Source organism: Ammospiza nelsoni, chromosome 1 (assembly GCF_027579445.1).
Source record: "Ammospiza nelsoni isolate bAmmNel1 chromosome 1, bAmmNel1.pri, whole genome shotgun sequence".
In the NCBI taxonomy this organism is placed as follows: domain Eukaryota; kingdom Metazoa; phylum Chordata; class Aves; order Passeriformes; family Passerellidae; genus Ammospiza; species Ammospiza nelsoni.
The window spans coordinates 441,209-463,889 of NC_080633.1; the positions used below are offsets into that span (position 1 = coordinate 441,209).

The window sequence follows — 22,681 nt, forward strand, 5'->3', positions numbered from 1 at the left end:
CTGGGGCAGTTTGGGGTGACGCTGGGGGTCCTGGGCAGGTGGCAGCAGTGGGCCTGGCAGGGGGTGCGCTCACCTGCAGCCACACAGGTGGGAGCCACGGAACACGGGAACACGGCCCTCCCCCGTTTCCCACCCCTCAGAGCCACAGTCCATGTCCTTTCGCCCCCATTTCCCACCCCCGGCGTCTGGAGCGTGGCCAGGTGTCCCCGGCGGTGTCACAAAGCCCGTCCCTGCCCAGTGCCACCTCCCCTGCCCCCGGTGCCAGCGCAGGAGCCCAAGTGTCGGGCCGGGGGTATCAAAACTAAACCTTTACTGGGGGTGGCGGGCGGGGGCCCGGCCGCAGGGCCCCGTGTCCCCGTGTCCCCGTGCCTCAGGGGCCGGGCCCCGGCGGGCGCCGCTCCTGCAGGGAGAAGGACTGGCTGCGGATGCGCAGGGCCACCTCCTGCGTGCGGAACGTCAGCCCGAAGATGTCCTCGTGGTAGCGGTTCTTGTCCTGCGGGACAGGCGTCAGGCCGGGGCCGGCCACCCCCGCCGTGTGTCCCCGGGGTGTGTCCCCAGGGGTGTCCCCAGGGTGCCCCCAGGGTGTGTCCCCGGTGTGTGTCCCCGGTGTGTCCCCAGGGTGTGTCCCCAGGGTGTGTCCCCAGGGTGTCCCCAGGGTGTCCCCAGGGTGCCCCCAGGGTGTCCCCAGGGTGTGTCCCCGGTGTGTCCCCAGGTGTGTCCCCGGTGTGTCCCCAGGGTGTGTCCCCAGGGTGTCCCCAGGGGTGTCCCCAGGGTGTGTCCCCAGGGTGTCCCCCGGTGTGTCCCCAGGGGTGTCCCCAGGGTGTCCCCGGGTGTGTCCCCAGGGGTGTCCCCAGGGTGTGTCCCCGGTTTGTCCCCAGGGTGTGTCCCCGGTGTGTCCCCAGGGTGTCCCCAGGGTGTCCCCAGGGGTGTCCCCAGGGGTGTCCCCAGGGTGTGTCCCCAGGTGTGTCCCCAGGGGTGTCCCCAGGGTGTGTCCCCAGGGTGTCCCCAGGGGATGTCCCCAGGGTGTGTCCCCAGGGTGTGTCCCCAGGGTGTCCCCCGGTGTGTCCCCAGGTTGTCCCCAGGGTGTCCCCAGGGGTGTCCCCAGGGGATGTCCCCAGGGTGTCCCCAGGGTGCCCCCAGGGGGTGTCCCCAGGGTGTCCCCGGGGTGTGTCCCCAGGGTGTCCCCAGGGTGTCCCCGGTGTGTCCCCAGGGTGTGTCCCCGGTGTGTCCCCAGGGTGTCCCCAGGGTGTCCCCGGTGTGTCCCCAGGGTGTGTCCCCGGTGTGTCCCCGGTGTGTCCCCAGGGTGTCCCCAGGGTGTCCCCGGTGTGTCCCCAGGGTGTCCCCAGGGTGTGTCCCCGGTGTGTCCCCAGGGTGTCCCCAGGGTGTCCCCCGGGTGTCCCCGGGGTGTCCCCGGGGTGTCCCGGCTCCCGGCCCTTACCCTCAGCTCGCTGATGACGTCCCCCGCCTGGCCCAGCGTCATGTGGCCCTCCTGGGCCAGGATGTGCTGCACGGTCTGCAGCACCTCGGTGGCCATGGTGACATCCCCGCACACGTACATGTGGCCCCCGCGCTGGCACAGCACCTGGTGCACCTCGGCCGCCAGCTGTGCCCGCAGCACGTCCTGCACGTACGTCTGGGGACACACGGGCACCGTGGCAGCCTGTCCCCGGTGCCCATCGCCGCCCTGAGCCTCGCTGTGCTGTCCCTGTCCTTGTCTGTGCCACCTGTAGCTCTGGCTTCGTGTCCCGCGGCAATCCCTGTCCCCTCCGCTTCCATTCCCACCCTGTCCTTGTCCCCAGCTCCGTGGGACATCCCAGCCCGTCCCCGGCTCCGTGCCCACCCCAGCCCGTCCCCATTCCATCCTCTCCATTTCCATCCCGTCCTTGTCCCCAGCTCCATGCCCACCCCGTCCCGTCCCCGGCTCCGTGCCCACCCTGTCCTTGTCCCCGGCTCTGTGCCCACCCCATCCCGTCCCCATTCCATCCTCTCCATTTCCATCCCGTCCTTGTCCCCGGCTCCGTGCCCACCCCGTCCCGTCCCCGGCTCTGTGCCCACCCCAGCCCGTCCCCCTCGGTCCCCGCTCGTTCCCCCCGGTGGCAGCGCGGTCCCGGTCGCACCTTGGGGCAGCCGGGCTCCCGGGAGAAGGCGGTGAGCACCTGGCTGAGCGCGCCCTGCTGCCGCGCCTCCTCCATCTCCTCGCGGTAGATGTGGTCCAGGGCGGAGGAGCGGCACCCGAACACCAGCACCATGGGGCCCAGGGGGCCACCTGCGGGGGACAGCGGCCTCGTGTCCCACAGCCCCGCTCAGCCCAGCCCTGCAGCCCCCTGCTCCCCGTGTCCCCAGTCTCCATCCCCTTCCCCCTTCCCCACGTCCCCAACCTTTTCGTCGCTGTCGCCACATCTCTTGTGCCCCATCCTAGTGCCACCATGTCCCTGTGCTCATGTCCCCATGTCACTCCCGCATCCCTCCCATCCCCAGGTCCCTGTCCCTGTCCTGCTCCCCACTCTCATGTCACTATTTCTCCATCCTCTTCTCCCGGGCCCCCCATGGCCCCTGTCCCCTGCCCCAGCCAGCCGTGTGTCCCGTGTCCCCCGTGTGCCACGTGTACCCTGTGTCCCCCTCGCATCCCCCGTGTCCCCGGTGTGCCCTGTGTGCCCTGTGTTCCCCTTGTCCCCCATGTGTCCCGTGTGCCCCGTGTCCCCTGTCACTGTCCCTTGTGTGCCCCGTGTCCTCAACGTTCCCCATGTCCCCCATGTCCCCCATGTCCCCCATGTCCCCCGTGTCCCCGTGTCCCCCGTGTCCCCGTGTCCCCCGGTGTCCCCCATGTCCCCTGTGTCCCCCATGTCCCCATGTCCCCCCATGTCCCCTGTGCCCCCCCATGTCCCCGTGTCCCACCTCCGTTGCGCAGGAGCTGCAGCCGGTGCTGCCAGAAGCTGCGGAAGGGCGCCACGCCGGTGCCGGGCCCCACGAGGATGCAGGGGGTGTCGGGGGCGGGCGGCAGCCGGAACGAGGGGGCCCTGCGGGAGCCGGGGGTCACCGGGGGGGCTCGGGGCCAGACCCGGCCGGGGGGGGGCGGGAAATGGGGCGGGGGGGTAGGATGGGACATGCAGGGGACAGGGAGGGCAGGGTGGGGACAGGGACGACAGGCAGAGGACAGGGACAAGGACAGGGACAGGGAGGGCAGGCAGGGACAGGGAGGGCAGGACGGGGACAGAGATGGCAGGTACAGGGACACGCGGCAGGACAGCGATCCCTCACCCCCGGATGAAGGCTGGCACCGTGTCCCCCGGCTGCAGCCGCGCCAGCCACGTGGAGCAGACGCCGTAGTGGAGCGGACCCTGCCCGTCTGTGGGGACCAGAGCGGGCCGGTGGGGCTGTGCTGGGGGGCCGGCCCCAAGGCAGTCCCTCACAGAGCCCCCGCAGGGCTGGGGACTCCTCTGTGCCCGGATGGGGATTTGAAGATGCTCTGGGGACCCTGGAGATGTGCTGGGAACACTGGAGGTGCCCTGGAACCCCTGGAGATGGGCTGGAGATGCCCTAGAGCCCCTGGAAGTGCCCTGGAGATGCCCTGGAACCCCCGGAGGTGCCCTGGAGCCCCTGGAGGTGCCCTGGAGGTGCCCTGTAATCCGTGGAGGCCCCGGAGGTGCCCCGGAGGTGCCCCCCGCCCGTGCCCCCCCCGGCCCGCTCACTCTCGCTGTGGTAGGTGACCACGGCCACGGTGAGGTGGATCTCGCCCGGGTGGGCGCCGGGCGCGGAGCTGATGGAGTAGTAGCGGGGCTGGAGCAGCGGGAGCTGGGAGAGCAGCAGCGCGGCGGGCAGAGCCACGGACGGGAACTCGGCCAGCACCTCGGGCAGCGTCGGGCACCGGAACCACTTCCACTCCTCGTACAGCCGCGCGTCCTGCGGGCACGAGAGTGGCACAGCGGGCACCCCAGCGCCGGGCACCGGGCACCGGGCACTCCCAGCGCCGGGCAGCGGCCCGGGGAGCGGGGCAGCACCCGGGATCCAGTGAGGCAGCGGGGCAATGTCCCGGAATCAGGGAGCAGATCAGCATCCCGGTGCCAGGGACAGGATCAGCACCCCGGAATCAGGGAGCAGATCAGCATCCCGGTGCCAGGGACAGGATCAGCATCCCGGTATCCCGACTGCAAGGTAGCTGCCATCCCAGCAGCCCAGTATCCCGGTCAGAGAGGGGGAGCCGGACCCCCGTATCCCCCAGCCCCCCCAGCCCCCAGCCCCTCTCCGAGCAGGGTCCCCCCGCTCCCCTGACCTGCGCCAGGCGCTGCAGCCGCTCCCGCTCGGCGGGGTCCCGCGCCAGCGAGCCCAGGAGCTGCAGGAACTGGGGCGTCGGGGGCGCCGCCACGTCCAGGTAGAAGGTGAGAGCCTGGGCCAGGGTGCAGGGCGGCAGCCGGGGCTGCAGCACCCAGCGGGGCCCGGGGCTGGACCCGCCTGGGGACGGGGGATTGCGGCTCAGTTCTGTCCTGTGTCCTTCCCAGGGCCTTCCTCTTCTCCGTCTTCTTCCCCTCCCACTTCCCCCCGCCAAGTCCTATCCCCTTTGTCTTCCTCTTCCTCACTCCCTTCCTATTCCTTTCCCCAGCCCCTTCCTCTCTCTTCCCCTGCCCCAATTTATTCCCTTTCCCCTTCCTCTTCCTCTTCCCAATCCTCAGCCCCTCCCCATATTCCCGCGGTCCGGGACAGTGGGACCCCCTCCTGTGTCCCCCCGTCCTCCTCCTGTCCCCCTTCTGTCCCCTCCTGTCCCCTCCTGTCCCCTCCTGTCCCTCCTGTCCCCTCCCGACCCTCTCCGGTACCGGTGGAATCTCCTCCAGCCCCCTGTGATAGGGATTCCCCCAATCCCTCCGTGCCCGAGGGGTTCCCCCAATTCCCCCGTGTCTCCCATGCCGGCGGGGTCCCCCCAGCCCCCCCGTGCCCCCCGTACCGGCGGGGTCCCCGTCGCGGCTCTCCAGGCCCAGGGGCTGCTCGGGGCCCGGCGCATCCTCCACCCTGTCCAGCACGGCCCGCACCAGCTCCTCGCGGTTGGCGGGGAACACGCCCAGGTGGTCCCCGGGCAGGTGCGGCAGCCCCGCCTGCTCCGCGCAGCCCACCCGCACCAGCAGCGTCTGCCGGCTGCGGGGGGTGCCAGGGGTCAGGGGGCACGGGGGGCACGGGGGGTGCCAGGGGGGCACGGGGGGGTCCGGGGGCACGGGGGGCACGGGGGTGCCAGGGGGGTAAGGGAGGGGTCAGGGGGCACGGAGGGTGCCAGGGGTCAGGGGGCACGGGGGGCACGGGGGGTGCCAGGGTTCAGGGGGCACGGGGGGTACGGGGGGTGCCAGGGGGCTAAGGGAGGGGTCAGGGGGCACGGAGGGTGCCAGGGGGGTGCCAAGGGGTGCACAGGGGGTGCCAGGAGCACAGTGGGGTGCAGGAGGGGTCAGGGTGGCACGAGGGGCACAGGAGGTGCCAAGAGCAGGGTGAGGGAAGGATCAGCGGGAGACGGGATGGGGGCACACACGGGGCAGGGGCACGGGGGAAAGCGGCCCCGGGGGTCCCGGCAGTTTTGGGGATTTGGGGACCCCGGGGTGCCGGGAGAGCGGAGGGGGACGGGAGATCCCGGGGCGGGCAGGGGGGGATCCCCTTGCGGGGGGACCTCACCTGGACTCCTCACTCTGCAGGTTCTCCACGGACAGCACCGAGCAGGGGAACACCTGGCGCTTGTGCAGCTGGGACAGCCCTGGGGGGCGTGGGGGGGTCGCGGGGGGTCATGGGGGGCACGGAACGCGCGGGGAGGCACGGAGGGTTGGGGGATACGGGTGGATGAGGAGGCTGGGGACACGGTGGGGACACGGAGGGGACACAGGGGGACATGTGGGGCTGGGGGACATCGTGGGACTGGATGGTGCTGAGGGGACACAGAGGGGCAGGGGAGGAACAGGGGTTTGGGGGGACACGGAGGGGCCGAGGGGCTGGGAGTTATGGGGTCATGAGAAGGCTGGGGGGAACCGAGGGTCTTGGGCAGGGCATGAGAGGGCCGGAGGAGGCCCTGGGGGGCTGGGGGCCGACCCCACAGAGCTGTGGGGTGCGAGGGGATCCCCGGGGTGCTCGGGGGGTGCTATGGGACGGGGGTCGGTGCTCGGTGGGGGTGGCGCGGGCAGCCGGGGGTCCCGCAGGGTCTGGGGGGTCCCGCAGGGTCTGGGGGTCCCGGGGCAGTCGGTACCGGCCAGGGTCTCGGTGGCCTGGGGCTGCGGCACCAGCCGGTGCCTCTGGCGCTTCCAGCCCTGCGGGGGGGCGAACAGCTCCTCGGCGCCCCCCGCCCCGTCCCCCACGCAGAACGTCTCGCAGGCGGCCTGGGGGCACGGGGGGCCGTGGGTGCCGGGCGGGGGGCGGTGCGTGCCCCCCACCCCGGTACCAGGAGGAGCGGGTGCAGAGCGGCCCCCAGCCCCCCCAGCCCCGTACCTGGAACACCTGGCGGGCCCAGGTGCGGAACGACTCCTCCTGCGCGCACAGCTCGTCGCCCTCGCCCAGGGGCAGCAGCCGCTCCCCGCCCAGCTCCTCCAGCCGCGTGTCCACGGCCCGCGCGAACGCGCAGAAGTGGGGGTACGCCCGGGAGCCCAGCCCGAACACCGCGAACCTGGGCAACGGGGGGCGAGGGTGCCCAGGGTGTGGGGCTGTGCCCGGGACCCCAGCCTGGGCACCACCAGCCTGGGCGGGGATGCACTGGGGGGGATCCCCAAAGGGCTCTGGCCATTATCAGCCCATTGCATGAGGGGGTCACGGGGGCACCTCGGGGCAGCTGCTGTCCCCACCCACACCTGCAGGGCAGACATGCCCATCCCGTGCCCATCCCTGTGGCCATGCCCACCTCATGCCCACCCCATGCCCTCCCCATGCCCATCCTGTGCCCACCCCGTGCCCACCCCGTGCTCACCCCGTGCCCATCCTGTGCCCACCCCGTGCCCATCCCGTTCCCACCCCCCGCCCACCCCGTGCCCATCCCATGCCCTCGGTACCGCAGGGCTCCCAGGTGTCCTGCACTGTCTGTGTTGCTCAGCTGCCGCCGCTTCTTCTTCCAGGAGGACACGAGCTGGTCGGACTGGGAGACGCTGTTGAAGCGCAGCTTGTAGCTCCTGGGGGTGTGAGCAGGGTCAGGGGGGTCAGGGGACCCTGCCCCAGCCCAGCAGGGACCCCCCGGGACCCCCAGAGTGCTCACATGGGCGGCTCTGCCTGGGAGGTGCCAGTGTAGGGCGATGTCATCTCCATCAGCGCCTTGGAGAAGCTCTGTGGGGGCAGGATGTCACCCCCACGTCCCATCCTCATCCCAGCCCTATTCCATCTTCAACCTCAACCCCTATCCATCCCACCCCATCCTCACTTTTATCCCCATCCCTATCACAACCCCATCCCATCCCCAGCCCCATCTCATCTCCAACCTCAACCCCATCCCATCCCACCCCATCCCATCTCCATCCCCAGCCCTACTCCATCTTCAACCTCAACCCCATCCCGTCCCATCCCTATCACACCCCCATGCTCATGCACAGCCCCATCCCATCCCCATCTCATCCCCATGCCATCCCATCCCATGCCATCCCATCCCATGCCATCCCATGCCATCCCATGCCATCCCATCCCATCCCATCCCATCCCATCCCATCCCATCCCATCCCATCCCATCCCATCCCATCCCATCCCATCCCATCCCATCCCATCCCATCCCATCCCATCCCATCCCATCCCATCCCATCCCATCCCATCCCATCCCATCCCATCCCATCCATCCCATCCCATCCCATCCCATCCCATCCCATCCCATCCCATCCCATCCCATCCCATCCCATCCCATCCCATCCCATCCCATCCCATCCCATCCCATCCATCCCATCCCATCCCATCCCATCCCATCCCATCCCATCCCATCCCATTATCCCATTATCCCATTACCCCACCCGTACCTCAGCACACTCTGGAGGGTCCCCATTCCCAAACGTGCTGGTGACCACCAAGACCAGGCTCTCATGCTCCAGGGCCACCACGTCATACTCATCCATGCACAGCACCTTGATGGCACGGCAGGGTCAGGATCCCCCCCAGCACTGCTCCTCCCCTCACCCAACCCCCCCGGGCCCTTTGTGGGGCGGTGGGCGAGGGGAGCCGCCCCAGGCCCGCCCCCCGTGCCCTCTGTGCAGACCTTGGGGTCGAAGGCGCGGCGGAAGAGCTGGCACAGGTTCCAGGCGTAGGTGCGCGACTTGCCGGTCTCGGTGCCGTACAGGATGGTGGCCTTGACGCGCCGCGCCATCACCTGCCCCATCAGCTTGGCCGAGATCTTCACGGCGCTGCGGGGCACCGCGGGGTCAGCACGGGGTCCCGGGGCACCGCGGGGTCAGCACAGGGTCCCGGGACCCCAGAACTCCCATAGGATCCCCAGAACCCTGGGGTGCACCTACTTGGCCACCTCCTTGAAGGTCTTCCTCCGGGTGACAGTGGTGCCCTTGGACACGTAAACCTTCCAGGCATCGGGCTGGGGGCGGGACAGGAGGGGTGGTTGTGGGGCAGGGGGTCTGGAGGGGCATTGTGAGGGGAGGGATTGGGGATTAGGGGTTGGCTGTGGGGAAGAGGGGTTGGGGGTCGTGAGGGGCTGGACCCACCCGGTACCAGAATGTGAAATAGGGGTCATGGGGGTCGTGAGGGCTCCTGGGGGTCTGGAAGGGGCTGAGGGAGAGCCCAGCTGGGGCTGGCGTGTCCCAGGGGGGCTCAGGGGCTGCTGGGGGTGCCCAGTGCCCCTGTGGGGTGGATGCCAGTGCAGGGGGATGCAGAGGGTTGGGGGTCCCGCACGGATCAGCCGTGCCCATTTGGGCAGTCCCAGAGAGTCCTGGGGGCTCCAGGGGGCTCAGTGCCAGCTGACCGGGGGGCTCAGTGCCCTGGGGCTGCACCTCCGGCCCTGGCAGGGGGCACAGGGGCTGGGGGGGCACGGAGGATCTGTGGGTCCAACCCCACACCCCGCAGCAGGAGGGGGCTGTGGGACGGGACCTGTGGGGCAGATCCGTGGGGCAGGACCTGTGGGGCAGGACCTGTGGGGCAGGACCTGTGGGGCAGGATCTGCGGGGCAGATCTGTGGGGCAGGATCCGTGGGGCAGGATCCGTGGGGCAGATCTATGGGGCAGGATCCGTGGGGCAGGATCCGTGGGGCAGGATCTGCGGGGCAGATCTGTGGGGCAGGATCCGTGGGGCAGGATCCGTGGGGCAGATCTCTGGGGCACACCTGCGGGGCGGGGTCCCACCTGGTAGCGGAAGGCGGGGCTCAGCTGGTAGTTGACCATCTCCTGGTGGAACACCGGGGTGAGGCTGCCCGAGAGGGGCGGCACGATCCAGGCCCAGTCCGCGGGACACCCGCCCCGCGCCCGCCCCTCGGCCGCCAGGTGCTTCATGAACGACTCGGTGGCCGCGTGGTGGTCCACGATGGTCACCTGCGCCACCTGCGGGGACAGCGGCCGTGGGCACGGGGGCTGCTCTGGGGACGGGGCCACAGGGACGGGGGGATCCCGTGGCCCTGAGAGTGTCCCATTAGGGGGATCCCAGCAGTGTGGGGGTCCCAGCAGTGTGGGGGTCCCAACGCGGGGTGTCCCAGAAGCGTGGAGGTCCCAGCACAGGGGGTCCCGGCAGTGTGGGGGTCCCGGCATGGGGGATCCCAGCAGTGTGGGAGTCCTGGTTCTGGGGGTCCCAGCACAGGGGGTCCCGGCAGTGTGGGGGTCCTGGCGCTGGGGGTCCCAGCACAGGGGGTCACAGCAGTGTGAGGGTCCCAGCAGTGTGGGGGTCCCGGCACAGAGGATCCCAGCAATGCGGGGCCCCGGCACAGGGGGTCCCGGCAGTGTGGGGGTCCCGGCACAGGGGGTCCCACGGGGGTCCCACCTGGAAGCTGTGCAGCACGGCCACGTTCACCTCCACAGCCGCCCGGTCCTTCCAGAGGGACGAGCTGGTCCCCGTGTCCAGCCCCATGCGCCGGGCCACCTCCTGCGGGGGCAGCAGGGCAGGGTCGGCCAGGGGGTCCCCGAGGCGTCCCGGATGGGGTCCTAGTGGGGTCCTGCTCGGGATACCAGGGGGCTCTGTGGGGAATCCTGCGGGAGGTCCCAGGACTGATCCAAGCATTGTCCTAGTGGGGATCTCGGGGGGTTCTGATGAGGGTCCCTGGATGGGCCTGAAAGGGGTCCTAGAGTGGTCCCAGTGGGGGTCGCTGGAGGGTTCCAGGGGAGCTCAGTGTGGGTCCCAAGGGAAATATTGGGGACTACCAGGGGGCTCCCAGGAGGGGTCGTGGGGGGACCCCAGTGGAGTCCCGGGGGGGGTCCAGGACCATCCCTGTGGGGTCCCAGTGCAGCCCCGGGATCCCAGTGAAGCTCTGGGGGTCTCTGTGGGGTCCCAGTGCAACCCGAGGGTCCCTGTAGAGCCCCAGGCGTCCCTGTGTGGTCCCAGCGCTGTCCCGGGGTCCCCGTGCAGCCCCGGGGTCCCAGAGCCATCCCGGGGGTCCCAGCGCAGCCCCGCGGTCCCCGCGCGGCTCACCGGCAGCACGTCGTAGCGGTGGCGGTCGCAGAGGTTGCGGGAGCCGATCTCGGTGCCCATGTACCAGCCGTTGAAGGGTGCCGCGGGGAACTCGAGCCCCCCGATCTCCAGCAGCAGGTTGGCCACGGCCGGCAGGGCGTGCCAGCGCAGCCCCAGCTCCGAGAACCACTCCAGCCTGGGGGCACGGTTAGGGTTCCCGCACACCCACACTGCCCCACAGCCCCCGAGCGGGCACCCGGCCTGCATCGCACCCCCGCATCCCACCCGGGGAGGGTCACACACCCACGGCCCCTCAGGGGGGATCAGCACCCCGGTACTCCAGCACCCAGCCCAGGAGGGGCTCAACAGTCCGGCATCCCAGCCCGAGAAGGAGCCGGCGTTCCAGCGCCCGTCAGGGACGAGATCGGACCCGCGGCTGCTCCCTGTCCCCGGCGCGGTTCCCCAAACTCCATCCCCTCTCCAGACCCCGCTGCTGCTCCCTGTCCCCACCCTCATCCCCACTCCATCCCCTCTCCAGACCCTCCCCAGGGGTGGCCCCGTGTGACCCCAGCCCGGTCACCGGGACAGTCCCTTGGCCCGGGGGTTCCGGGGTCGCAGCCGCACTCACGTGGGGTGGTGCAGCGGCACCTCGAGCACCAGCTCCGGCGGCAGCGGGAACAGCTCGGGGGACTCGTCGGGGCCCTGCAGCAGCAGCGGCAGCACGTCGAAGCGGCCCCCGCCGGGGGTCCAGCCGTGTTGGATGCAGAGCTGGGGGGGACAGCGTCGGGGGGCCTCCAGGAGGTGTTGGGGGCGCGGGGATTGGGGGGAGATGAAGGGATGGGGGGGATGGAGGGGGATGGAGCAGTATGAGGGGGGAGAAGGAAGAGATGGAGTGGGAATGGAGGGCGGCGTGGAGGGAGCACTGAGGTGGGGATGGAGAGTGAAGAGAGGAGGGTGGGGAGGCGCTGAGGGCTTCTGGGGGCTCAGGGGTGCCCCCACCTCGGTGATGTCCACGTTGGCAGGGTCTCCCATCACGGAGCCGTCGGGCTGCCGGTAGCCCGCGTAGCGGATCAGCTGCGGGTTCCAGATGCGGAAATCGCCGCGGCCCGGAGCCCGCGGGGGGAAGATGGTGATGGCGGACCTGGGGGGGCCGGGGGGGCCGTCAGGGACACCCTGCGGCCGCGGGGGCCGGGGGGCGCCGGAAGGGGCCGGGGGATGCTCACCGGATGTTGCCGCGGTTGGTGGCGAACTGGATGTGCGAGCAGAGGAGGCTGAACATCTCCGGCAGCCCCGCGCAGTCCCGGGCATCGAACACCTGCGGGGGACAGGGGGTGTGGGGACCCCTGCGGGCAGCCGGGATGGGAGAGCCCCCGGGGGAATCTGCGGCTCCCATCCTTTGGGAGGGGTCCCCATGGGGCGGGGGTGCCGTGGGGTCTTCATTGGGGCGGGAGCTCCCTGTGGAACCGGGGTCCCGCAGGATGGGGTTCCATGAGTCAGGGTCCTGTGCTACAGGTGCGAGGCAGGGTCTCTGTGGGGTGGGGTGGGGGTTACCCCAGGACATGGGGCATGGGATGGGGGTCCCCGCGGTGTGGGGGTGACCATGGGGGTGTTGGTGCCTGTGGGGTGAGCTGGGGTGGGGTGAGTTGGGCTGTCTCTGCTTTGGTGTCCCCGGGGGTTTGATGTGTGTGCTGTCCCCAGGGGTTTGAGGTGTGTGCTGTCCCCAGGGGTTTGATGTGTGCGGTGTCCCCGGGGTTTGATGTGTGCGGTGTCCCCGGGGGTTTGATGTGTGCGGTGTCCCCGGGGGTTTGATGTGTGCGGTGTCCCCGGGGTTTGAGGTGCTCGCTGTCCCCATGGCTGCGCTGGCCGAGGCTCCCGCACCTGCAGCTTGTTCCACTGGATGCGGCCCACGCAGCGCGCCGCGTTCCGCCAGGCCTGCTTGGCGCCGAACGCCAGCTCGGGCTCCCGCAGCCGGTACGAGCCCGAGGCCGCGATGTCCGCCGCCACCTCCCGCAGCCGCTGCGTGTGCGCCGCCGAGTTCTCCCTGCGGGGGCACCCTCAGCACCCGCAGCCGCCGGGAGCACCCCCGGCACCCCCAGACACGGGCACCCTCGGGGGTTGGGGGGCCCAGCAGCGACAGGGATGTGGGTGCTCTGGGGTAAGGATGGGGATATGGGATGGCCCAGGCAGGGATGGGGGGTCTGGGGGTGCTTTGGGGGAGAGGTGGGGACATGGGGCAGCCCAGGGCACCTCAGGATCTGTGGGGGGTACCCTGGCGTGCAGGTGGGGATGTGGAGTGCTCTGGGCAGGGACGGGGCTGGGGGTGCTCTGCGGCAGGGGTGGGTTTGGGGGTGTCCCAGGACAGGGGTAGGGATGTGGAGGTGTTTTGGGCAGGGGTGGGACTGTGGGCTGCCCTGGCTCAGGGGAGGTCCAGGCTGTGGGGTGCTCTGGGGTGGAGATGGGGCCATGGGGTGCCCGGGGCAGGGCTGGGGCTGGGCTGCGTGTGCACCAGGGCCGCGGGGTGCCCATGCCGGTTGTGGGGGTGCCCGTGCTCGATGACTGGGTGCCCGTGCCCGCGCCCGTTGTGGGGGTGCCCGTGCCCTCTCTGGGGGTGCCCGTGCCCGCTGCGGGGTCCCGCCCGCGCTCACCGCCGCAGGGACACGTAGTACTGGGTGATGAAGTCCCGGGCCAGCTCCAGCAGCTCCTCGGGCGGTCGCGTCCCCTCGGGGGTGGGGGCGGGCAGCGGCCGCGGCAGCACCAGCGAGCCCAGGCAGCGCAGCCCCGAGCAGGGCAGCTCCTGGGGGCACCGGCTGAGCCCCCGTCCCTGTGTCCCCTCCCGCACCCTGCCCCGCCCACGTCTGTCACCCACAAACCTGCACCCCAGCCCTGCCACTGACCGCCCCCCATCTGCCTCCCGTCCCGCAGCCCCCCAGTGCGCAAATCCAACCTGCACCGCCATCCCCTGCCGCTATCCCTGCCCTCCTCCCGCCTTTTCCCTTCAGCCTTACACCCTGCTCCCGTGTCCCCGTGCCCGTGTTCCCGTGCCCCTACTCCCGTGCCCCTGTGCCCATGTCCCCATGCCTGTGTCCCCGCTCCCGTGCCCCCCAGCCATTCCCGTGCCCCCCAGCCCCTCCCCCGCCCCGTACCTGTCCCGCCGTGGCACACAGCGTGTCGTAGCTGATGCTCCCCGTCTCCCAGTTCTTCAGGCGGGCGAAGCGGGGCGGCTCGGCCGGGGAAGAGGGCACCGGGCTGTGGGGGGGACACGGGGCACCCCTGAGAGCTGCCCGGGCACGGGGGGCCCAGCCGGGGGTCTCGGGAGGCTTGGGGAACAACGCGTGCCCCCCTCCGTACTTGCTCCCGCGGTTCGGACACCGGGACCCCTCGGTGCGGGACAGGAGGGCACCGGGGAGGGGAGCGGGGCCTGGGCTGTGGCGGGGACAGCGGGGCAGGGCCGGGGGCTCCCCCAACTTCTGGTGCTGCTGGGGGTGCCGATGCACGCCCGCGGGATGGGGAGCGGCAGGGGATGGAGGGCAGGGGATGGGGAGGCTCAAAGGATGGGGGGGCCTCGGAGCGGGGGGCACAGGCTGGGGGGCTGAGCTGGGGGGATCAGGGGGTACGGGGATCAGGGGATGGGGGCTGAGCTGGGAAGTGAGGGAATGGGAGATCAGGATGTGGGGGGCTGAGCTGGGGGCGTCAGGGGGTGCGGGGTCAGGAGATGGGGGATCAGGGGACGGGGGCTGAGCTGAGGGGCTCAGGGGGTGAGGGGAACAGGAGACGGGGGATCAGGGGGTGCGGGGATTCAGGGGACGGGGGAACAGGAGATGGGGGGCTGATCTGGGAAGTCAGGGAATGGGAGATCAGGATATGGGGGGCTGAGTCGGAGGGGTCAGGAGTTGAGGGGTCAGAGGGCGGAGGGGGCGCGGGGCGTTCCTGGCCCTCGTGTGAGTGCGAACAATGGCCATGAGTCACAGCGGGCTCCGGGCCACCGCGGGGGGAGGACACGACACGCCCCCGTCCCATGCCCGTCCCTACCGAGCCCCTCCGAGGCGTAGGGTCCCCGCGCCTCCATCCCCACTGCGCCCCACAGACCCCTCCCCAAATGTCCCCCATGTGCCCCCAGATGCCGCTCGGCCCAGTGAGGCCCCGCGGGTCCCCGGGCCATGCCGTGGGACAGGGGACACTGTCACGACGCCACGGGCAGCGGGCACAGCGCTCTGCTGCCGGCGGGCTCCGTGTTCTGCCCCAGTGCCCCACGCCAGCCACCCCATCGGGGAATCAGGGAGACACCTCCACCGTGGGGACACCTCTGCGGCCGGGACACCCCCACAGCAGGGACACCCCCACAGCAGGGACACCCCCACGGCCGGGACACCTCTGCGGCCGGGACACCCCCACAGCAGGGACACCCCCACAGCAGGGACACCCCCACGGCCGGGACACCTCTGCGGCCGGGACACCCCCACAGCAGGGACACCCCCACGGCCGGGACACCTCTGCGGCCGGGACACCCCCACAGCAGGGACACCCCCACGGCCGGGACACCTCTGCGGCCGGGACACCTCCACGGCCGGGACACGTCTCCGGTGGGCTCGGGCCACGTGCGAAGGTCCCCGCGAGCGAGGAGGGGTCCCCGCCGAGGCTCGGAGCTGCGGCAGGTGAGTGCCGGTGCCCCGCTGCCCCGTCCGTCCTTCCCAGCCCGCTCTCCCCGTCCCACCCGGGCTCCTACCTGGGGGGCTCGGTGACAGCGGCGGGGGCGGCGGGGCCGGGGGGGTCCTCGGGCGCGGGGCCGCGCGGGCGCGAGCAGAGGCCGAGGCCGGGGCAGGCGCGGGGGGCTCCGGGCAGGACCCCCGGCAGGTTCCCCATCGCGGCCCCTCTGAGCCGGGAGCGGCCGCTTCCCGCTTCCTACTGCCCGGGGAAGTGGTGACGAGGCCGCGACGCCCCCGCCCCGCACACAATGGGCACCGCCACCGCCGCCGTCACCGCCACGCGGCTGGGACACACCGGGGACCCCGCGGGGGCAGAGGAACCCGATCTGCTCCGGGCCCCTGGCATGTGGCCGTGGGGAGGGAGCGATGGCACCCGGAGAGGGGACGCGGGGGGGACATGGCCCTTGGGGGACTTAGGAACACACATGGCACCCGGGTGGGACATGGAGCTGGGGGGGACATGGAGCTGAGGGGGATATATGGCACTGGGGGGATATATGGAACTGGGGGGGCTATAGGGCACTGGGGGACACATGGCACCTAGAGGGGACACAGCGCTGGGGGGGACATGGAACTGGGGGGGGATATATGGCACTGGGGGGATATATGGCACTGGGGGCGATATATGGCACTGGGGGAGACGCATGGCACCCAGAGGGGGGACACAGCACTGGGGGGGACACGGCACCCACGGGGACATGGAACGGGACACACACGTAGTGCCAGGGGAACGCACACATGGCGCTGGGGTGGACATGGCACCCTGGGGACACAGCGATGGCACCCACAGGGAGGACACAGCGCTCATGGGGGACACACAGCAGCCCTTGGGGGGCCGCGGTGGTGGCAGGGACCCCCACCCTGGCCACTGTAGGACACTGTACCCACCCCACACACCTTTTCACCGGGGCCTGGGGGTCCCGGGCCTCCCCCAGCCCCCCGGCCGTGGGGCGGATGTCCTGCGGGACCCCCCCACTTCCCGCTGCTTCCACCCAGTTCCGGCCATTGACGCGCTGGGCGCTGCCGGGGACCCCCGGGTCAGCGCCCCTGGGGGAGCCAGCCGGGGGTGGGGGGGCTGCACCCCGCGACCCTCGGGGGGCCCTGGGAACCCGCGCGGGTGGGGCGGGCTCACCCCAGCTGCGGGCGGGGAGGGTCCTGCGGTGACCCCGGAGTGGGGCGGGGGTCGCGGGGGTCGCGGGGTGGGGGTCCGGGACGGGGGCGCTGTTGGGGTGCGGGGGTGCAGGGGGCACCGAGTCCCCCGAATCCCGGCGGGTGAGACCCCCGGAGGCCGAGGAGGGGCGCAGCCCGCGGCTCACGCAGCGACGGGAAACCGCGCCCGGTGCCGGCCCGGCGGTTCCTTCCTGCGGGGGAGAGCGGGGCGGGGGCACCGGGAGGCGCGGGGCGGCACCGGGGCACGGCGCGGGGGCGCGGCCGGGCCGGGGGCGCCGCAGGGACCCACACGGGGTGCGGTTCCATCACCGTGGGGCGGGCCGGGCCTATCGGTCACGGCAGAGCGCCCACCGACCGGATCGCCCGCCCTGCCCGGGGGCGGGACTGGCCACGGAGGGGCGGGGGCGATGGGGGTCAGGCCTTGACCCCCCCCCAGCTCCCCCCGCCCCACAGCCCCTCCAAATCCACAGCGTCCCCGTGCCTCGGCCTCGTCCAGCCCCACAGACCCCCGTACCCCACAGAGCCTACAGCTCCCCCGGTACCCCACAGACCCTCCGTACCCCATAGACCTCCCCGCACCCCGCAGACCCCCTACCCCACAGAGCCTACAGCTCCCCCGGTACCCCACAGCCCTCCCGTATCCCACAGACCCTCGTACCCCACAGACCCCCGCACCCCACAGACCCCCGCACCCCACAGAAACCCCTATACCCCACAGTCCCCCCGTACCCCACAGCCCCCCGCCCGGCTCGGCTCAGCCCCGCTTGTTCTGCGCTGTCCGGTCACGTTTGTTCGGACCTGGTCGGTCTCGTCAGTCCAGTGGATCCATTTGTGTCCGGTCGGTCCATTCGGGTCCGGTGCGTCCCGGTCGGTCCATTCGGGTCCGGCGGGTCCCGGTTGGTCCGTTCGGGTCCATTCACGCCCGTTCGGGTCCGGTCGGGTCCGTTCCTGGCACTGAGAGCCGCTCGCAGCCGGTCGGTCCAGCCGGTCAGGTCGGGACTGGCCGGTTCCGGTCGGGTCCGGTTGGCGGAGCCAGCCCAGCCGGTTCCGTCCGTCTGTTCGGGCCCGTTTGGTTCCGGTTGGTCCGTTCGGGTCCGGTCACCCCGGCCGGTCCGCGGAGCCATTTTCAGCACCTGGGACAGAGACCGGGAGCATCCCGGGCTGCGCCGGGCTGGGAGGAGACCGGGACCGGGCTGGAACGGCGCGGAACCGGCACCGGAACTGCGGCTGGACGGGGCTCTGACCGGGACCGACACCAGGGCCGGAACAGAACTGGGACCGGATTGGGCTGACGTGGGACTGGGATCAGCACTGGAACCAGAACCGTGGTCGGGACGGGGATTGGTCTGGACTGGGACAGCGCTGAGACCCAGACTGGGCTGGGGCTGATCTCTGACTGCGACTGGGACCGGGACTGGGCCAGAAACGGACTGGGAGTGAACTGGGATTGCACTGGACTGTGAAGGAACTGGACTGGTCTGGAAGTGGACAGGGCTGGAGTTTGAACTGGGACTGGGACTTGGACTGGACTGGAACTGAGATTTGGACTGGATAGAGACTGGTACTGGGACCAGGCTGGACTGGGTCTGGCCTAGAAAGAAGACTGGGATTAGGATTTAACCGGGACTGTGACTAGGCTGGGACTGGGACTGGATGAGGTCTGGGCTGAGACTGGGATGGGACAGGACTGGGAGTGGGACAGAACTAGGACTACAACAGAGACTAGAATTAGGATTGGATAGAGATCAGGATTAGGCTGGCATCGGGCCTAGGGCAAGGGCTGGTCTGGGGCTGGTACTGGGGCTGATGCTGGAACCAGCCTGGGAAGAGGGTTAGGCTGGGCCGGGATGGCAGGACTGGGGCGGGAGGCTCCCCCAGGACCCAGCTGGGGCTGTGCCGGGAAGCTCTGCTGCAGCCCCACATGGCCCCGTGTCACTGTATCCCACTGTCCCTGTGTCCCACTGTCCTGGTGTGCCAATGTCCCCATATCTCGCTGTCCCCGTGTCACGGCATCCCACTGTGCTTTATTCTGGTGTCTTGGTGTCTAAATGTCCGTGTGTCCCAGTGTCCCGATGTCCTGGTGACCCAGTGTCCCCATGTCCCTATGTCCCTGTGTCCCCATGTCCCGGTGTCCCCAGGTGTCCCCATGTCCTCGTGTCCCCGTGTCCCACCTGTCCGGGTGCGTGGCCCCGTTGCAGAGCGGGGCTGTGACCGGAGCGTCCCCCGGGGGTTGCGGGGCGTTGCGGGCATCCGGGAGGGGGCGTGGCCCGGTGCCGGTGGGCGTGGCCGAGGCGGGGCGTGGCCAAGGGCGCGCTGGGCGCCCCCGGGCGGGGCGGGGCGGGGGTCCCGGGCCCCCCCCGCGGCCATTGGCTGCGCCCGCGCTGGCCCCGCCCCGGCCCCGCTGTCAACACGCAGCGCCCGCCGCGCCCGCGGGGCCGGGCCGGGCCGGGCCGAGCGCAGGGACCGGCCCGAACCGAACCGAGCTGAACAGAGCCGAACCGAGCCGGACTCAGCCGGACTCAGCCCGCCCGAGCCGGGCCGCGCCGCGCCCGAGCGCAGCCGAACGGGGCCGAGCCGAGCCGAGCCGAGCCCGGCCGAACCCAGTGCAGCCGAGCACAGCCGAACACAGCCGAACCCGGCCGAACCGCGCCGAACCCAGCCGAGCCCTCCCGAGCTCAGCCGAACCGGGCCGGGCCGAGCCGACCCAGCCGAACCGACCCGACCCGAACCGGAGCGGACCGGGCCGAACCCCGCCGCACCGAACCGGCCGAGCCCGGCTCAGCCCAGCCGTTCCGAGCGGAGCCGAGCCGTTGCGACCTGTTCGAGCGGCGGCGAGCGCGCGGGGCGGGTCCCGGTCCCCCCCGGCCGCTCCGTGACTAAATAAGGCCGATGGCGCGGCGCGCACCGGGCGGGTAGCGCGGGGGGGCTCGGCCCCGCCGCCCCCTCCGGCTCCCGCCCCGGACCCCCCCGGCCCCGCAGCGCCGCCGCACCGGGGCGGGCGGGGGCCGGCCGCGGGCCGGGAGGGCCCCCCCGGTGCCGGTGCCGGGGCCGGGGCCCCCCCGAGCGGCGCCGTCCTTGGCTCAAGGGCAGCGGGACCCCCCGCGGCGCGGGGCCCCCCCCGGGCCCGGCCCCCCCGCCCCGCCGGCGCTGCCCATGGGCCCGGCACGATGCCGGTGCGGCGGGGGCACGTCGCCCCCCAGAACACCTTCCTGGACACCATCATCCGCAAGTTCGAGGGGCAGAGTGAGTGGGGGGCGCCGGGGGCACCGGGAGCGGGGCTGGGGGGGCGAGGGGGATCCGCGCGGGGGGAGGAGATCGGGAGACACCGGGAGATACCGGGGAGTACCCGGCGGGGAGGGCAGCGGGGGCACTGTGGCCCTGGGTGGGTTTGAGGTGGCGGGGACCAGCCCGGCAGGAGGGACCCTGCTCGCCCTGGCGTCCCCGAGTCCCCAGCTCGGGTGGGCTTGCGGTGACGGGGACAGCCCTGGCTGGCGGGGGGTTCCTGCCCGCCCTGACCCCCAGCAGCCCCGGCTCCGCGCTGCCAGAGCTGGGCCTTCCCCAGTCCGCGAGGTGTGCGGCCCCCAGCGCCCGCTCAGGCTGCTGTGGGGCTGGGGGTCCCCCTGGCTGTGCCCCCCACACTGCCCAGCAGCTGCTGCGGGGCGGCCTGGCAGAGTGGGGGCTCCGGGAGACTGAAAATCGGGGGGTTCCTCTGGGGTGAGGCCCTGGGCACCCCCGGGCTGGAGACAGGGCAGGGATGCGGGGGGATGCTGCCCCTGGGTCGGGCTGGGCGTGTCACCTGCTGGGGACAGGCTGTGCTCGGGGGGCTGGCCTGGCTGAGCCGCTGCCCTCACGGTGGGGTGCTGGGGGTCCCAGGGTCCCCGTGGTAGTGGTGTCCCTAAGGGGTCTCTGCAGTTGTGGGGGTCCTCGTGGTGATGAGGGCATCCCAGAGTCCCTGCTGTTGTGGGGTTCCTGTGAGATGTCTGTAGCTCTTGGGGGGTTCCTGCTGTTGTGGGGTTCCTGTGAGGTGTCTGTGGCTCTTGGGGGGTCCCTGCTCCTGGGGGGTCCCTGCCGTGCTGGGAGCCCCTGGGTCCCCGTGGTTCTGGGGTCCCTGTGATTGGGGGATCCCAGCGGTTCTGGGGTCCCCACGGTGGTGATGGCACCAGCTTGGGAGGGTCCCTGGGGAGCGAGCAGGATGATTCACGGCCTGGTGTCCCTGGGAAATCCAGAGCCGTGGGTGGGTGGGTGGAGGGACCCCCACTCCGGCCTGACCCGCGCCCCCCTGTCCCTGCAGGCCGCAAGTTCATCATCGGGAACGCGCGAGTGGAGAACTGCGCCGTGATCTACTGCAACGAGGGCTTCTGCCGGCTCTGCGGGTACTCGCGGGCCGAGGTGATGCAGCAGCCCAGCACCTGCGACTTCCTGCACGGGCCCCGCACGCAGCGCCGCGCCGCCGCCCAGATCGCACAGGCGCTGCTGGGCGCCGAGGAGCGCAAGGTGGAGATCTGCTTCTACCGCAAGGATGGTACGGAGCCGGGGGACAGCGGGGACAGCGGGGACAGGGGGCTGCGCTGGGCACCGCGGCAAGGGGGGCACTGACACCCCGGGGGCCTGCGCTGGGACAGGGGCACAGGGACACGGCTGGGTGGCAGGAGCTGTGGGCACAGGGACACGGCTGGGTGGCAGGAGCTGTGGGCACGGGGACACAGCTGGGTGGCAGGAGCTGTTGGCACACGTGGGGACCCGGGGGACCCTGGCAGCCCCGGGGGCTCGCAGCACTCTCCAACCCCGTGGTGGCTTCCAGCAGGGTGCGAGCCTGGCCCTGGTGGCTCCAGATGGGCACCAGCCCCCTGTGAGCCGTCAGCCCCTCCTGGTGCCACGGTGGCCGCCAGGTGGGCCCAGGAAGCCACCATGTGTCGTGGGTGCGGGGTTGTGGGGTGCAGTGATCCCCACAAACAGGGATGCAGGGGGCTGTGTCACCTGGAGGGGGCTGAGCTGGTGTCACAGTGCCACACTCCCCGCGGGGTTGTGTGGAGCACCCTGGCAGGTGCCATCCCGGGGTCCCTGTGCCATCCCGGGGTCCCTGTGCCATCCCCGGTCCCTGTGCCATCCCGGGTCCCTGTGCCATCCTGGGGTCCTTGTGCCATCCCGGGTCCCTGTGTTGTGTGGAGCACCCTGGTAGGTGCCATCCCGGGTCCCTGTGCCATCCCCGGTCCCTGTGCTATCCCGGGTCCCTGTGTTGTGTGGAGCACCCTGGCAGATGCCATCCCAGGTCCCTGTGCCATCCCGGGGTCCCTGTGCCATCCCCGGTCCCTGTGCCCCCAGAGCCCGGGCAGGGCTGGCTCCCCGCCTCGCTAGTGCCGGTGCTTCCCCTCGGCGTGGCCCCGTGCCAGTGCCAGGTGTCCCGGCTGTCACCACAGCTGTCCCGGCTCCGGGCACACGGCCCCGGTTCCGGTGCTGGAGTAAACAAAGCCGGTGCCAGCTGCTGGCGTGGCCCCGGGTGCCCTGTGGGGTGGGCTGGGGGCAGAGGCTCCCCCCCGGCCCTGGCACCCCCACCCTGCTGCGTGGCTGTGCCTGGCACGGCCCTGTGCCCCTCGGACTGTGCGGTGCCAGGGCTCCGGGGCACGGGGGGACACAGTACCCCCCTGGAGCCGCGTTGTGCCCTCGTTAGGGTGACGCTGCTCGGCCTGCCGGGTGCCACAGGGCTGGGGGAAAGGGGGCTCGTGCCTGGGGCCTTCCCTGGGTCCCCAGAGACCTCGACACCCCCTGAGCAGCGTGGGGGTCTCACCCCTCACCAGCCCCCCTGTGCTGCCGGGGAGAGGAGGGATAGGGGGCTCCCAGCAGTGGTGAGGGGTCCCTGCCCCTGCCAGCCCTTGGGACCCTCTGTGGGGCCCATGGGGAGGTGTGGTGGGGCTCTGGGGTGCTCTGGGAGCCCCCACCGGGACAGGGACAGTCCATGGGGTCCGTCTGTCCCTCGGGATGGGGAGGGACCCTTGGCAGCGAGTTGGGTCTGGGGGTCCCGGTGCTGCGGGGGTACCAGCCCTGGGGGTGCAGTGGTGCCACCGTGGGGGTCTCCTCCCCATGGTACCAGCCCCGGTGTGGGGGTGCTGGGGGCTCCCCTCACTGCACTAGCCCCCCAGGCTCCGTGGGGCAGGGGCGTTGCTGCCGTGGCTCCGGCACACCCGGTGCCCCCGGGGTCGCTGCCGTCCCTCGGGACCGTGCCGTGGCGCTCACCGGCGGCCTGCAGCCCCCGCCCCGCGCCCCCGGGGAGTGCCGGTGCCCGGTGCCGT

The 22,681-nt window shown here is 71.7% G+C and overlaps 2 protein-coding genes across 2 annotated transcripts in view; one reads left to right on the forward strand and one right to left on the reverse strand.

Annotated features, from left to right (window-relative positions):
• Positions 1-304: 304 nt before the first annotated feature.
• Positions 305-15,381, reverse strand: NOS3 (nitric oxide synthase 3). The gene is made up of 26 exons (XM_059490635.1): positions 15,245-15,381; positions 13,665-13,767; positions 13,167-13,315; positions 12,400-12,562; positions 11,745-11,836; positions 11,521-11,662; positions 11,150-11,289; positions 10,543-10,717; positions 9,898-9,999; positions 9,270-9,464; positions 8,436-8,509; positions 8,180-8,324; positions 7,944-8,048; positions 7,202-7,269; positions 7,002-7,118; positions 6,448-6,622; positions 6,209-6,338; positions 5,647-5,725; positions 4,937-5,124; positions 4,271-4,449; positions 3,690-3,900; positions 3,259-3,346; positions 2,896-3,017; positions 2,118-2,266; positions 1,439-1,633; positions 305-493 (listed from the first exon to the last, which is right to left on the reverse strand). Exons 1-26 carry the CDS (start codon positions 15,379-15,381, stop codon positions 371-373), a joined length of 3,546 nt encoding a protein of 1,181 aa, XP_059346618.1. The 3' UTR covers positions 305-370.
• A 4,180-nt stretch (positions 15,382-19,561) lies between these two features.
• Positions 19,562-22,681, forward strand: part of KCNH2 (potassium voltage-gated channel subfamily H member 2) — a 29,462-nt gene continuing 26,342 nt past the window's right edge. The window contains 2 exon segments of the mRNA XM_059490752.1: positions 19,562-19,637; positions 20,686-20,916. Coding sequence (XP_059346735.1) covers positions 19,562-19,637; positions 20,686-20,916 — 307 coding nt within the window.